The sequence below is a fragment of the Fundulus heteroclitus genome, chromosome 10 (assembly GCF_011125445.2).
Source record: "Fundulus heteroclitus isolate FHET01 chromosome 10, MU-UCD_Fhet_4.1, whole genome shotgun sequence".
Classification (NCBI taxonomy): Eukaryota; Metazoa; Chordata; class Actinopteri; order Cyprinodontiformes; family Fundulidae; genus Fundulus; species Fundulus heteroclitus.
Genome location: NC_046370.1, coordinates 19,459,633 through 19,473,156, shown reverse-complemented (window position 1 = coordinate 19,473,156; position 13,524 = coordinate 19,459,633). Strand labels below are relative to the sequence as shown.

The window sequence follows — 13,524 nt, the reverse complement described above, 5'->3', positions numbered from 1 at the left end:
TTCCCCATGACTGGAACACCAGTTTGGAGCAGCAGGAGCCAGAACCCTACCATGTAAAATGGGAGGGGGAGGAAATGTGGATCAGTCTGGGAGAAGAGCAGCTTAGTGTGAAGAGTGAAGATAAAGAGAAACCTCAGATATCAGAGCTTCATCAGATCAAAAATGAAGACGACAGAAAGATAGACACTTCAATCAGCAGCTCAGCCGAACAGATAAAAATGGAACCTCATGACGAGGACTGTGGAGGATCAGAACCAGACAAAAACCCATTTCACTCTTCTCAAGAAAGTACGATGGTGACTGACAAAAAAGGTAAAAGATCTAAACTGAGTTCCAAACATAGAAAAGGAAACCACAAGACTCACGTGCGTGCTCATTCACGAGAGAAATCATTTATCTGTAATGTTTGCTGTAAAGGGTTTTCACAGCAGTGTAGTCTAAAGCGTCACATGCGTGTTCACTCAGGAGAGAAACCCTTTATTTGTAGTGTTTGCAGTAAAGGATTTTCACTACAATACAATCTGAAGAGTCACATGTGTGTTCACACAGGGAAGAAACCGTTTACTTGTAGTGTTTGCCGTAAAGAATTTGCCTTAAAACACTCCCTAAAAAGACACATGCGTTTTCACACAGAGGGTAAAGAGTTTATATGTAGTGTTTGTAGTAAAATATTTGTTAACCAGGGTACTCTAAACAGGCACATGTGTGTTCACTCAAGAGAGACACAATTAGTTTGTAACGTTTGCAGTAAAGTATTTTCAAATAAAGGGAATCTTAAGACTCACATGCGTGTTCATACAGGAGAGAAACCATTTGTTTGTAATATTTGCAGTAAAGGATTTTCACAGCAATTTAGTCTAAAGATTCATATGCATGTTCATACGGGAGAGAAACCATTTATTTGTAGTGTTTGCAGTAAAGGATTTTCATTAAAACACTCTCTAAACAGACACATGCGTGTTCACACAGGAGAGAAACAATTTATTTGTAACATCTGCAATAAAGGATTTTCACTGCAAAGCAGTCTAAAGACCCACACGAGTGTTCACACAGGGGAAAAACCATTTATTTGTGGTGTGTGCAGTAAGATATTTGCATTAAAACTGACTCTAAACAGACACATGCGTGTTCACACTGGAGAGAAACCATTTCTTTGTAACATTTGCCGTAAAGGATTTTCACTGCAATGCAGTCTAAAGACTCACATGAGTGTTCACACAGGAGAGAAACCATTTATTTGTAGTATCTGCAGTAAATTATTCACATTAAAAAGGTCTTTAAACAGACACATGCATGTTCACACTGGAAAGAAACCACACTAGAGAGAAACTATTTGCAGTAAAGGATTTGTGTAAAATGGAGACTAAAGAGACACGTGTGTGTGTGTGTGTGTGTGTGTGTTTGTGTGTTTTAACGCAGAAGGAGACATTTATTTGTAGCATTTGTAGTGAAGAAGAGTGTTGTTCAAGTCCACTAGTGGTGGTGAGATGAGGGCTCCATCCAAATACCCTTGTACAATAAGGACTCTTTAGCCAATGCGGAAGTGCGTCAGCGGTCGCCAGTGCTGTCCAAATAGTGCAGTCAGTAAGGAAGGAGGTAGGAAAAGGAGCCTGTAGGCTTCCTCTCACTCCTAGTTTTGCCTAGGAACTTTGCAACATCCCTTACCAGCGCTAAGAAGCCTTAAGGTATCCCACAATCATTTGCAGGACATGATGTATAAGCTCCGCCCCCTCATGGAAATTAACGAAAATGTCTGGTAAGAATGGAGCGCATACTTCGTAGTGCATTTTCAAAAGGCTTAAGGTCCAGATTTGACTCAGATCATCCATGTGTGTTTCCGTCACATAATGACGTCGGAGTTAAAGGCTGTCCAAAATCGGCACAGCAGTCCGAAGCTCCATTCCTCCCCAAGAAAGAGTTCTTACTGTTGACCCCGTGATAGATTACGGAGCAGTCGCTAGGAGCTATTATTAAGGGTATTCGGATGGAGCCGAGGCATTGAACCACTTGAGCCATTTGCTTCAGCAAAGGGTTAATTTCTCAAGGCTTCATTTGCATTTGAAACAACCTACTGGCCAAGCGCATACTCAGCAATATAATCTGTGGTGCTTTCCTGTATTTTTATTCTTCAGGCCCCTTGGAAATGATCAATAAAAAGTAATGACCATTCATTTATCTTATAATTATCACATGTGTATAATAAAATATTTTTGAACATGTTTTGTGTGTCATTTTTCTAAGAAAAGCACAATCTTATATGGCATGCCGTGGATGTGTATCTGTCACTTTAGTGAATGGGCATGGGCTTAAGCAGACAGTGAAAGTGCTTGTGGAACTTGGAAAAGGGCACTGGATATGCTTCTGCAACTTGGACAATGATGTGCAAAATGGGACATTTTATTCAGAAATAACAGTATTTCAACAGTTCTTGGTTTTTAATTTAAAAAATTGTTTTGACACTACTAATCCGACTTTTGAAAACACCCTTTTAGAGGGCACTGACGAGGCTGGCGTGCACAAAAATGCAAGTACAAGTGTAAATTGGGGCACGGTGTTTTTTTCCCAGTACTCCAGTGGATTTTCAATTACGCTTATATTGGGCTCTGAATGATTGCGCTGGACTTAAGCCATAGCATCTGGTGTTACGTTTTGCATTTTTCTTGCCTGTGTTGCCCTTGTGTCCAAATGATGCCTTAATTTGTTACCTAAGAGAAAATAGCAGTTCATGTTATGTTATGTTATGAGATCAAAATTAAAAATATTAGATTACCTCCAGTGATATGAGGTGGAAGCCTTAGAGATTTCCTCTGGACTCTGTGTAGAATGCCGAATTATGGCACACTTTGAGGTCAGTCTCTTAATTGCTTAGGTGGCTTTACTCTGGGTGAAAAAACCTATGACTTTGAATCGAGGATTGAGGATGGTAGGTAGGGATAGGATGCTCATGGGCTGCCAAATCTGAAAAAGGAACTGTCCAATATTTAGAAACAAAACTATGTGTCTAATTAAATTCAAGTCAAACTTTTACAAAATCATTTAACAGAAGAAAGTAAAAAAAAAAGAAAAAAAAGATTCAAAACGTCAGTAGGGTTGAAGACAGTGCCTGCCTGGCCCTTAGGCTATTTTTCAAGGAATTGGCAACCCTAATCCAAAACCTGAATTTACAGCAACTCTTCAACAAACCCCCACATTTTGATTGAATAGGGAAGATCTTTTGTAGCAGTCCGTTATACAAGCAATCTGAAGAAGCCTTTGACAGAAGAGACTCTGTTTTCCAATGACAATGTCATGAAGAGGATGTTCAGGATTGTCCATAATCATCTTGATATTATGCAAAGTCCCTCTTTGCATCACTGTCTCTAGAGGTTCCACAGTTGTCCCCAGAACAGAGCCAGTCTTCCTGTTTCTCCTGAAATCTACAATCATCACCTTTGCTTCCACACCATGCCACAAAGCATTCCACCAGCTCTCTGTACTCAGCTTCTTGTCCATCTCTGATACACCCAACAACTGCAGAGTCGACTGAGTATTTCTGTAGATCACAGGAGTCTGTCTTGTGCTGGAAGTCTGAGGTGTACAGAGTGAAAAGGAACAGTGAGAGTACAGTCCCCTGTGCTCCTGTGCTGCTGACCATCTGGTTAGACACACAGTCCTTCAGTCTCACAAACTCTGGTCTGTTTGTCAGGTAGTCATTTATCCAGGCGATTGCTGATGCCTCCATCTGAGTCTTCAGGAGTTTCTGACAAAGCAATTCACGCTGAATTGTGTTAATGCTCAGGATAACCAAGAACATGATCCTCACAGTCCTGCCTGCTTTGTCCAGATGACAGTGGGATTGTTGAAGCGTTATGTGATGGCGTCTCTAACTCCACAGCGATAAACTGTAGGGGATATGTGCTAGTTTGCTTATACAGGTGGGCCAACAGGAGTCTCTCTAGGCCCTTCGCGATGCAGGATATTGGGCAACGGGTCTGTTGGGAGTCATCAGGACTCTGTATTACAGATCAGACAACATCCCCACAAACTCAGGAGCCAGTGAGAAGACAGGCCCTAGAGCAATGTGGTTATCCTAACTGGGCTTTCCTCAAAGCGAACACGAACCCCAAATGAGACTCTAGCGAGTCATCGGGTGAAAAGGACCACAGACGAGTAGTCATTCTGTATGTCGTAGGAGTTTCAGAGAAGCTGAGACGTTTATTTTCTAAACATGACATTCCAATGTCTTTCAAACCGCAAAATACATTAAGGCAACGACTGGTTCATCTCAAAGAGCCAGTCCCCTGGGACAAACGGGGCACGGTTGTGCATGCTGTTAATTGCCAGGAGGACTGTGACTATTTATACATCTTCTTCCTCTGCTCTGTTCTGGCCACCTTTTCTCCCATTTAACGTTTTGCCTCGTCTTTTCTTTTCCCTTCTTTCTCTTTCACCTTTCTGTTTCTGTGTCCACTGAATTTGAAATAATGCCAAAATAATGTCCTATAAAGTTTTTTCATATACCAAGTGGAGCAAGATGGGGAAAGGAGTAATGCTCCGTCTGTGAAAAGAAATCTGTCGGGCTCTCTTCGGCATTAGGAAACCAATTTTTAGTGCTACACATCCAGACAAAACGTAAAAAAAAAAAAATCTGAATCTAAAACGTTTTGGTTCCCTGCTCCTTCAATAGCATCATCTGGCCAAGGTGCATCTAAATGGTCATGTATCTGAGAGAGTAGTGCTTCATTGCTGCTTTCTAGGTCTCTCGTTTGAGAAGGTGTGTAAGTTCTGTTTGCAGGAGGTTGTGCTGATTGGATCAGTCTCCTGGCATGTCACCGAGTTGTTTTTCCAAAGCAATGCAAGCGCTTTGTCTAATGCCTGAGCTTGTCGATGGATGTTCTCTCGATTTCATTATCTCTAAAAAAAAAAAAAAAAAAGATTGTGAAATATCTTGCAGTACTCAGACAACTTTTACCAATTTCATTAATTCTAATAAAGTGAACTAACTTTTGGAATGAAATACAATGAAGTTTGTATTTGTTCTGTTGCAAAAATATATAGTTCAAGCTTTACTGGTTTTGGAAAAACAAGTACATTCCTAAAATCATCAGCATTTTCTTATTCTTTAAAAGCTGCAAAATGAAAAAAACATGTTTGTCAAGGAAAAACCATATTCAACATTTTTTTTCTGGGTCTCTGAGAGAATATGAACAAAAACACAGTTTATTATTGCATAGTTATTATTGTGTATATTGCAGAGAGTATTTTCTCCTTATGGGGAAGTCAAATATAGACATTCTTTGATTAATAAATTGATACTTTTATTGCAGACAAATTTTAATTAACATAGGTCAGTCATTATAAATAAAAAGCACCATAAAGAAGGAAGTGAAGAAAAGATGGCAACAACAATGGGAAGAAAAATATAGGCAGTTATATGAAATTCAGTGGAAAATAGGAGAAATAAGGAATGCTTAAAGGAGCAGGAGGGAGGAAACAGTCATGGTGTCTTAGATTTGGACACAGGATTAAACAGTACGTTATTAATTATAGGGAACCAACACTGTTAAATGTGATTATTGTGGAGAATATGAAACTGTAGAACATAGGCTACTTTGTTATACTGCCAGAAATACGGAAAAATAAAATAATTCAGCTGCTTAACAGTTTTTCTAAAATGAAAACAGGGTTAGATCCTATCAAATCAATACAGAGGGTTTCAACATGCGACAGTTCACAAGCTTTGACATAGGATCTCAAACAAAATTGTTTATCTGAAAGGATATCCGTTGGTCTATCTATTTATTTATGGTGTCATTTCAGTCCACAATTCATACCAGATGGTTAAAAAAACGCAGAAGAACAAGAAAGCAGTGGGTTGGCTTTGCTAAACGCGGCGTTTGAGCTCTCTCGGTGGCCGTAGTTCCTTTGTAGCATGAGCAGAGCAGCTTGGGGCGGAGCTGTAGAGGAAGCTGGGCTCCTTCTGCTGCAGCCCAGAAACAACGAAACGTCAAAAGCTAACTCGGTGAGCATCAACCTTTACACATGGCGCAAGAGTCTGCTTTATCAGCCTGCTTACATTTAAATTGTTCTATAAACAACACGGCATTACCGAGGGCAGCGAAGCGGTGTCCACCCACCCACACTGCCTCTGGTTAATTAGCCTTCATATGCAAAGTGACAGGACTGCTGGCAGCTGTAAAGCTAAAGCAGAGGCGTTCAAGTTCTTAAAAGTTAATGGTTTACTTATAGTCCCATGGAGCCCAGATCGGCTGAGACTGCAGAAATACAGGCAGGCCGAGTGCAGTTTGTGGCTGCAGCAGCCTGTAGAGCCTCATTTACACTACCCTTGTGAAACCGATCCTGGCCGAGACCAGTACGAGACCAGTCCGAGCTTGGATCAGTTAACCAAGCCCAGCCTCGTTCTGATGTCCGTTTACACACCATGCTATCTTGGTTCCTTGGTTGCTCCTCGCCTCCTAGTGACGATCTGTGGTACTGCTGCTCTCTGGGATTGAAGCAAATTAAAATGGCGGCGCCAGTAACATTCAGGATGTTATGATTGGACAGAGTCGGCTTTTGGGACGTGGATAAGACAAACGAACGTCTAATAAGGATTTACAGACGCAGGAAACAACAACAGACACCGAGGTTCACGCCGGAAAAACCGCGGACAGTCAGCTGACTGTAAGGGGATGACGCGGTCTGCTCATGCGCTCTTCATTATCAGATAACTGGGATAAAAAAAAAAAAAACAGGCCGAGACCTGCTCAGGAACTGGTCTGCAGTTAGCGCGGTCCGGTTATGTTTAGCGCGGTTAAGTTCAGTCTGCTGACCATTTACACACAAGAGTTATCTCGTTTACCGAGCTCGGACTGGTCTCAGCTCTGTTAAAAAAGTGTAGTGTAAACGGGGTAACAGACAGAGAAGTCTTACAAAAGTTATCGCATTTGGCCTTAGGTTCCAACTCTCAAAAACTTACAATACAGCTATAGGGTTAATTCCAGCCAATCATCACCTCAATTCTCACCCTCATATGGGTGATCAAAACATTGCTCCTTTAAGCCAGGCCAATAACAACCCTAACAACTCCTCGTTACACAGGAGTGGACCAGTTTCGGTTCAATCTGCTGCCTTAATGGCTTTAACGACCACCCATTACTAAGGGGTGGACCTGTTTCTGTTGAATTTGCATGTTGTCTAAGCCATTACAAGGCCTTTGTTTGGCCAGTGGTATAAAGCTTGTTACTCCACATTACTCCAGACTTTTTGAATTGAGAAAGCTTCCTGGAGAGGAAGCGAAACGTCTTCAACTACGGAAAACAAGTCCAGTTGCTTTGTTTTACTTTTTTGGAATGACCATGACCTGGATGACTGAGAATCTTCAGCAGCACGCTGTTAGGTTGGCTTTTGATGCTCCTGCACACACTCTTAGTGGTAGATGTTGTTTATTTTATTATTTCTCTATTTTATTTACAACATCTTGTAATTTTTTTACTGTGAGCTCTACATTGTGGTTTCTTTTCTAGATTGGTCTGTTGTCTGCAGAGAGAAAAGCAGCTCATCCCCTTTTCTTTAAAAACATAATTTATTGTTATAAAAAAAAAATTAAAGGTCATAATACAGCCTGATGTTCCATTTTTCACAACATGCGTTATAGAAATTTCCTGTCCTATTCTAACTGGGAAGATTCTGTTTGATCAAAAAAGTTTATAATTATTGTAACATTTTCCCAATAGTGTTTAATCATTGTAAAACAAAATATCCCGGTTTTTATATTAAAGAATACTACCACCTCTTTATCTGCACCTTTCTGATTTTATGCTCTAAACATTTTTGCTGAATTATTAGTATTTTTTTATGGCTGAAAATGTATCCGGACATATACAAATAACATGTTAACTTATTATTGATCACCTCTGCCATTATTTTACATATAGTAGATGTTAAAGTGATGGCACTATAATTCTTTGTTTCATGTCGTCTTTTCCTGGTTTGACTATTGCAACAATGATTGACTCCTTCCAGATCTTTGTTTAACGGTTAAATTTTAACCGCCCTAAGATGGGTAAAGTTAGCAGTTTATTAAATTTTCCTTATTAATTCTCATATTTCAGCTTGTTGTTTCCATCCCTTTTCTTCCCTCACCACTAAAGTTGCTTGTACAATGAACCTCACACACGCATATATATATATCACATCTTTACATTTCAACAAACATTTTTGTTTACATGCTCAATTTTTAATTAACATTCATTAAGCAAATAATAAAGCATTTAATATGCTTTATTTGATGAGCTTCTCAAGATTTAATCTACATTTTAGGAGAACTATCAATCAAAAGAACAAAGAAGCTGCTTCAAGCCTTAAAGCATCCCTTTAGCAAGAAAATAAAATTAATGAACTTTAACCTACAAAGAAAACTGGGAGTAGTTTATATTTCAACTATAAGAGAACTATTGTTGCACAAAACATTACTGTTGAATGATGTGAAAAACCTGAACAGGAAACCTTAACAGCAAAGACACTAAAATGATTGAATTAAAAACTTTAGAAGGAATCAAACAGATCAGAAATACTTCAGTTTACAAAACTCAGCAGAGCTCTCATTGCTGAAAAGAATACTAGAATCGAACCCAACTCCAGCGTGTAGCGGCTGAGTGAAGGTGGTCTGGACTCTGTGGAGCAGAGTCATGGTTTCAGAGACGCTGTAGAAGGACAGAATACCTGCTCTGTGATTCAGGTACACTCCTACTCTGGAGGAACCAGGATCTGAGATGGAGGTCCAGATGTTGTTGTGACCAAATAGATAACCTCCTTGGTAATAATATAATGCCCAAGATTTGTCATTACATCCAAATCTACATTGATTCCTATCTCCTGCTCTGCTGATTTTGTTGTATGCGACCACTACATAAACTTCTAGCCCTCTCCTCTCCACCTCCCAGTAACAACGTCCAGTCAGACTCTCTCTACTCAGAACCTGAGACACATTTGTGAATCTCTCTGGATGACTAGAATAAGAGTGAGGTTGAGCCATCACTGTAATCTTCCTGTTCCCCTCTGATAGTAACAGATTTATATTTGCTGTGTTCGGATCCAGTGTGATTTTACATGAATATCTCAAGAATCCAGCTCTGCTCTTTGGTTCTGGTTCTGACAGTAAAACATCCACCTCAGTGAGTCTCAGTGAGATGTTTGTCCATGCGTCTCTCAGGATGTCCTGTAGCTTATCTCTGAGCTCTGACACAGCTGCTGTCACATCCTCAAAGTAGCTCAGAAGACGGGTCTTGATGCTGGATGAGTGTGTAGACTCACTGAGTGCTGACAGTGAGGGGTAGTTGTGGAGAAACTGGTTGTGATCCTCTGTGTCTGAGAGCTGCTTCAGCTCAGTGTCTTTCCTCTTCAGCTCAGTGATCTCCTGCTCCAGCTTCTCCTGAAGCTCTTTGACTCGACTCCCTTCAGTTTCCTGCTGGGATCTGATCTGCTGCTTCACATCAGAGCTTCTTTTCTGGATGAGACGGATCAGCTCAGTGAAGATCTTCTCACTGTCCTCCACTGTTTTATCAGCAGAGTGCTTGATGGCCTCCAACTCTTGTTGAAGCAGCTTCACATCTTTCTCTCTGTCCTGGATTCTCTGCTGGATGTTTTCTCTTCTCACCTGCAGCTCTCTCTGCCTCTCAGTCCTTTCTGCTGCAACTGAGACTGTGTCGTGGCCTTTATGTTCCTCCACAGAGCAGAGATAACAGATACACTTCTGATCAGTACGACAGAACATCTTCATCACCTCATCATGACGAGAGCAGATGTTCTCCTGGAGGTTCTTGGAGGGCTCCACCAGCTTGTGTTTCTTAAATGCGGCTGAATCATAATGAGGCTGAAGGTGTTTCTCGCAGTAAGAGGCCAGACAGTCTAAACAGGATTTGATGGCTTTCAGTTTTCTTCCAGAGCAGGAATCACAGGCCACATCTTCAGGTCCAGCATAGCAGAGATCAGCAGGAGCAGCTTGGAGTCCAGACTTCTTCAGCTGCTCCACTAAAGCTGCTAACATGGTGCTTTTCTTCAGAACGGGCTTCGGTGCGAAGGTCTCCCTGCACTGAGGGCAGCTGTGGATTCCTTTCTGATCCTCTTCATCCCAGAGGTTTTGAATACACTTCATACAGTAGCTGTGTCCACACGGAATAGTCACCGGATCCTTCAGTAGGTCCAGACAGATCGAACAGGAGAAGGTTTCTCGGTCCAGCTGGTTCTGATCCATTTCTCCTCTCGGTCACAGTGACTGTGTGAGTTTCATTTCCTGAAAACAGCAACAGCTCTGATCTACGAATCACGTGTCAGAGCAAAGAGGCTGCAGCCAATCAGCTTTCACCTCCAGCAGATGTTGGCTCCACCAGCTTCAAGGTGTGTCTGAGAGCAGGACGAATGGGGTTATCAGGTTTTGATTCCAGGAAGAGGAGGGATCTTAGTGTGAAACTGTAAGTTTAACCGTCTTCACTGCAGGTTTCTGCTCAAAACGACTGACTGAGTCACCAAAACTCATAAATCTGATCCCTCCACAGTATCAGAACATGAAATAAAATAATAATTTCTGCTGAAGAATCTGGATGTGTGGGTGCTCAGGGAAACCTGCTGCCTGATTCCTAACTGCACTCTAGAGGCTGCAGGACACAGAGTTCAAAGGTCACATCATGTTCATATGAGTTTATCTTGCTAAATGCTGATAATTTATCTTTATAAAAACCTGTTAAACTTTTACACAACTCCCAGCTGGCAGAGGAGCAGCAACCAAATGTATCCGGCAGAGGTCCGTGTCCTGGAGATCTTTAACCTCCAGCAGAACCTTTTCACCATTTAAGGAATAAAATCCGGTCTAAACAACAAAAAAGACAAATTTTGACTTTGCAAAAGTATCAACATTTCCATTTAGAGCTGGAAAAAAATTGTAAATTATTTAGAAATTATTTTTTTGGTGGAAAAAAAACACAAAACAATAGTTTTGTTTTATGCTTAAGATTAATCAGAGTATGCATGGAGAGAAGATACCTGAGTTCTGGTCAGTTTCAATTAAAATTTCAATCAAATTTTATTTGTCAATTACAATTTGCATTGCAATCGAAAAATCAGTTCCAGTACAACCGTCCATCACATACAATTAAACAGACAAACATTTTGGGGGGAACGATTGACTGAGGCCTTGCGTTGCCAAGGACGTGCCCGCAACACACACATATAACTTCACATGCACGGAAATAACACGCAAGTTTGTAGCCCCATTGGTGTTGAACTCTAACTTTAATATGCATAAAAACTGAACCAAGAGGCATTTGGCTTATTAGTGGGCCGAGAGATAATGTAGGCCTACAATGAACAGGGTGAAAGGGGCCGCGCACACCCAACGATCATGCCGCCTCGTGATTGGCCGGCCCACAAGGGCCCGCGGCCCTTCTGGCATCTGCCCAAATGCCAGACCGTCCAGTCCATCACTGCGTACACATAAGCAGAAGGAGAACATTTTTTTTTTTTTTTTTTTTTTTTTTTTTTCCCAGTGTCCTGTCTAGCAATATGGCAATAGGAATTGATATCTCAATGCCAGATAGAGCTCGACAGATTTTGCTTTTACAAGTGGAGCAAACAGCTTTCGCCATAGAGCTCCACTTGATTTATGCTTGTAAATAGCTTTATTATGATTCCTGCAAGGAGAATTTCAAATTATATGGACATGACAATGGGAGAGTAAAGGAAGAACAAAAAGTGAAAGAAAAGAAAAAAAAGAGTAGAGGTGAAAGAAAGAGGAGATAAAAGGAAGAGAATGATAAAACGTCCTCTGTCTGCTCCATCACCTGGAAAGAGACACAAAAAGAACAGCACAACCAACAGACATAAAGCAACAGATAACACCTAGATGCCATTGCTAAATCATATATATTATTATGTAAGCTGACATGTGTAATGTGATATTTGAAAAAAGAAAGTGAAAAAACATAAATAAATAAATAAATAAATTATAAGATTACTGTATATAAGTGAACACTTAATACCTGGGACCCAGCACCTGTGTGAGATGTGAAAGTGCACTAGTGTAGGTGAAGATTATCCAGAAATAGCTTGATAGTGATTGTGGAGAACCGAAGACCTACCTTCCCCGAGCACAGAGGCATGCGTCAGGGGACCCGTAACCCCGGACTCCCAAAGGGGTCCCTAAAGCAGGTCGCCCAGGAGGGGCCGACACAGGATATCTGCAACCCCCCCCCCCCCCCAAGGAAGGAGCAGAGACGACCCCGAGGAAATCCCCCAGCCACCGCAATGCCGACGCCCTCAAGAGCCGCGGAGACGAGCCCGTGGGCTCCGCCGGCAGCTAGCCCCGCTGAAGTGGTCCCGGCCATGGGCCCTGAGGGCCAGAGGCCCCAGGGGCGCCCCGCCCCCGCGACGAGGGCCCCGGCCGCCCCCCGGGGGGCCAGGCCCCGCGAAGAGGCCGCCGGGAGTGAAGGAGAACATTTTGAGATTGATCGTGTGTAAGTCCATGAGTAAAATGTGAGTCAGTGGTGTGTGCATGTTGTGTGGGAATCTGTATGTCCATGAAGGCCGTTCCTCCGGCAGGCAAGTGTCCTTGATGGAAAGTCTCTCACTTTACAGCCAGCTGTACGCCCCCACAGGTATCTTGCAGTTGAGGGGGGAGGGGGGGGAGTAGTTCTGTGCGATTTTGCCATAACAATGCAGGGGAGAATTTAGGTTAAAGGGAGTCTGATTTAATACACAATTTGTTTTGAGAACAAGCTGAGGCACTTTTCCTTCAGCTTTAAAAGTCTTTTCATCACTGGCTCCAGGGTCCAAATTTGCAAATTAGAGGGCTCTTTTTTGCATATTCACATCCAGATGTTATCCGGTCACATTATCCGGTCACGTTCCAGGGGGGAGACAGTTATGCCATCTCGCCTCTCCCAACCACCGCCGTTAGCTTCTCCAGCCTGATGTTCTGTTCATTCATCGCTTTTGCGATTGCGTCGTATCCCGCTGGTAGTCTGATAAAAGCCGAATTCGCCACCAGCAGTCGTTGAAGTTGTTGATACATCAGAAATCCCCCACATCCAATTAGAAGAAATCCTAGAATCATAAATCCAAATATATATACACGTCTTCTGCGTCCTCCAAGGAAATCATTGAGAGGCACACCGTGGACCACCTATTCCACCGATCCACGGAGTATCCCGCAAAAAAGGTTCCATCGGGACAGGAATGCTCCCCGGTCCTTTGCTTTCCAGTTGAAAAATTTTGATCAATGGCATTTAGAGACCAGCTGACGAGATCCATAATTTCCATAGTCGAAGAGAGTCAGGAACAAAACAGTTTAGACATTTTGCTTCTACAAAGCTGTCAGGGTGAAATACTCTTTCCTCTGCTCTGGTTCAGAAGCTTTTTGGCCTTCGCATATAGCTGAGAGATGCACTGATTACATCCTGGGAGTGCTACAGGAGTTTCCAAACAGCCCAACTAATGTTTGGATTAGCACCAGTTCTGCCTTTAATTTTAGAAGAATCGTTTATGTAACCA

General features: G+C 42.0%; 2 protein-coding genes across 5 annotated transcripts in view; one reads left to right on the top strand and one right to left on the bottom strand.

Moving 5' to 3' along the window:
* Positions 1-13,524, top strand: part of LOC105939494 (zinc finger protein OZF) — a 58,551-nt gene that overhangs the window by 14,846 nt on the left and 30,181 nt on the right. The window lies entirely within an intron of this gene.
* Positions 8,402-10,343, bottom strand: LOC118564372 (tripartite motif-containing protein 16-like). The gene has a single exon (XM_036142209.1). It carries the CDS (start codon positions 10,232-10,234, stop codon positions 8,546-8,548), a length of 1,689 nt encoding a protein of 562 aa, XP_035998102.1. The 5' UTR covers positions 10,235-10,343; the 3' UTR covers positions 8,402-8,545.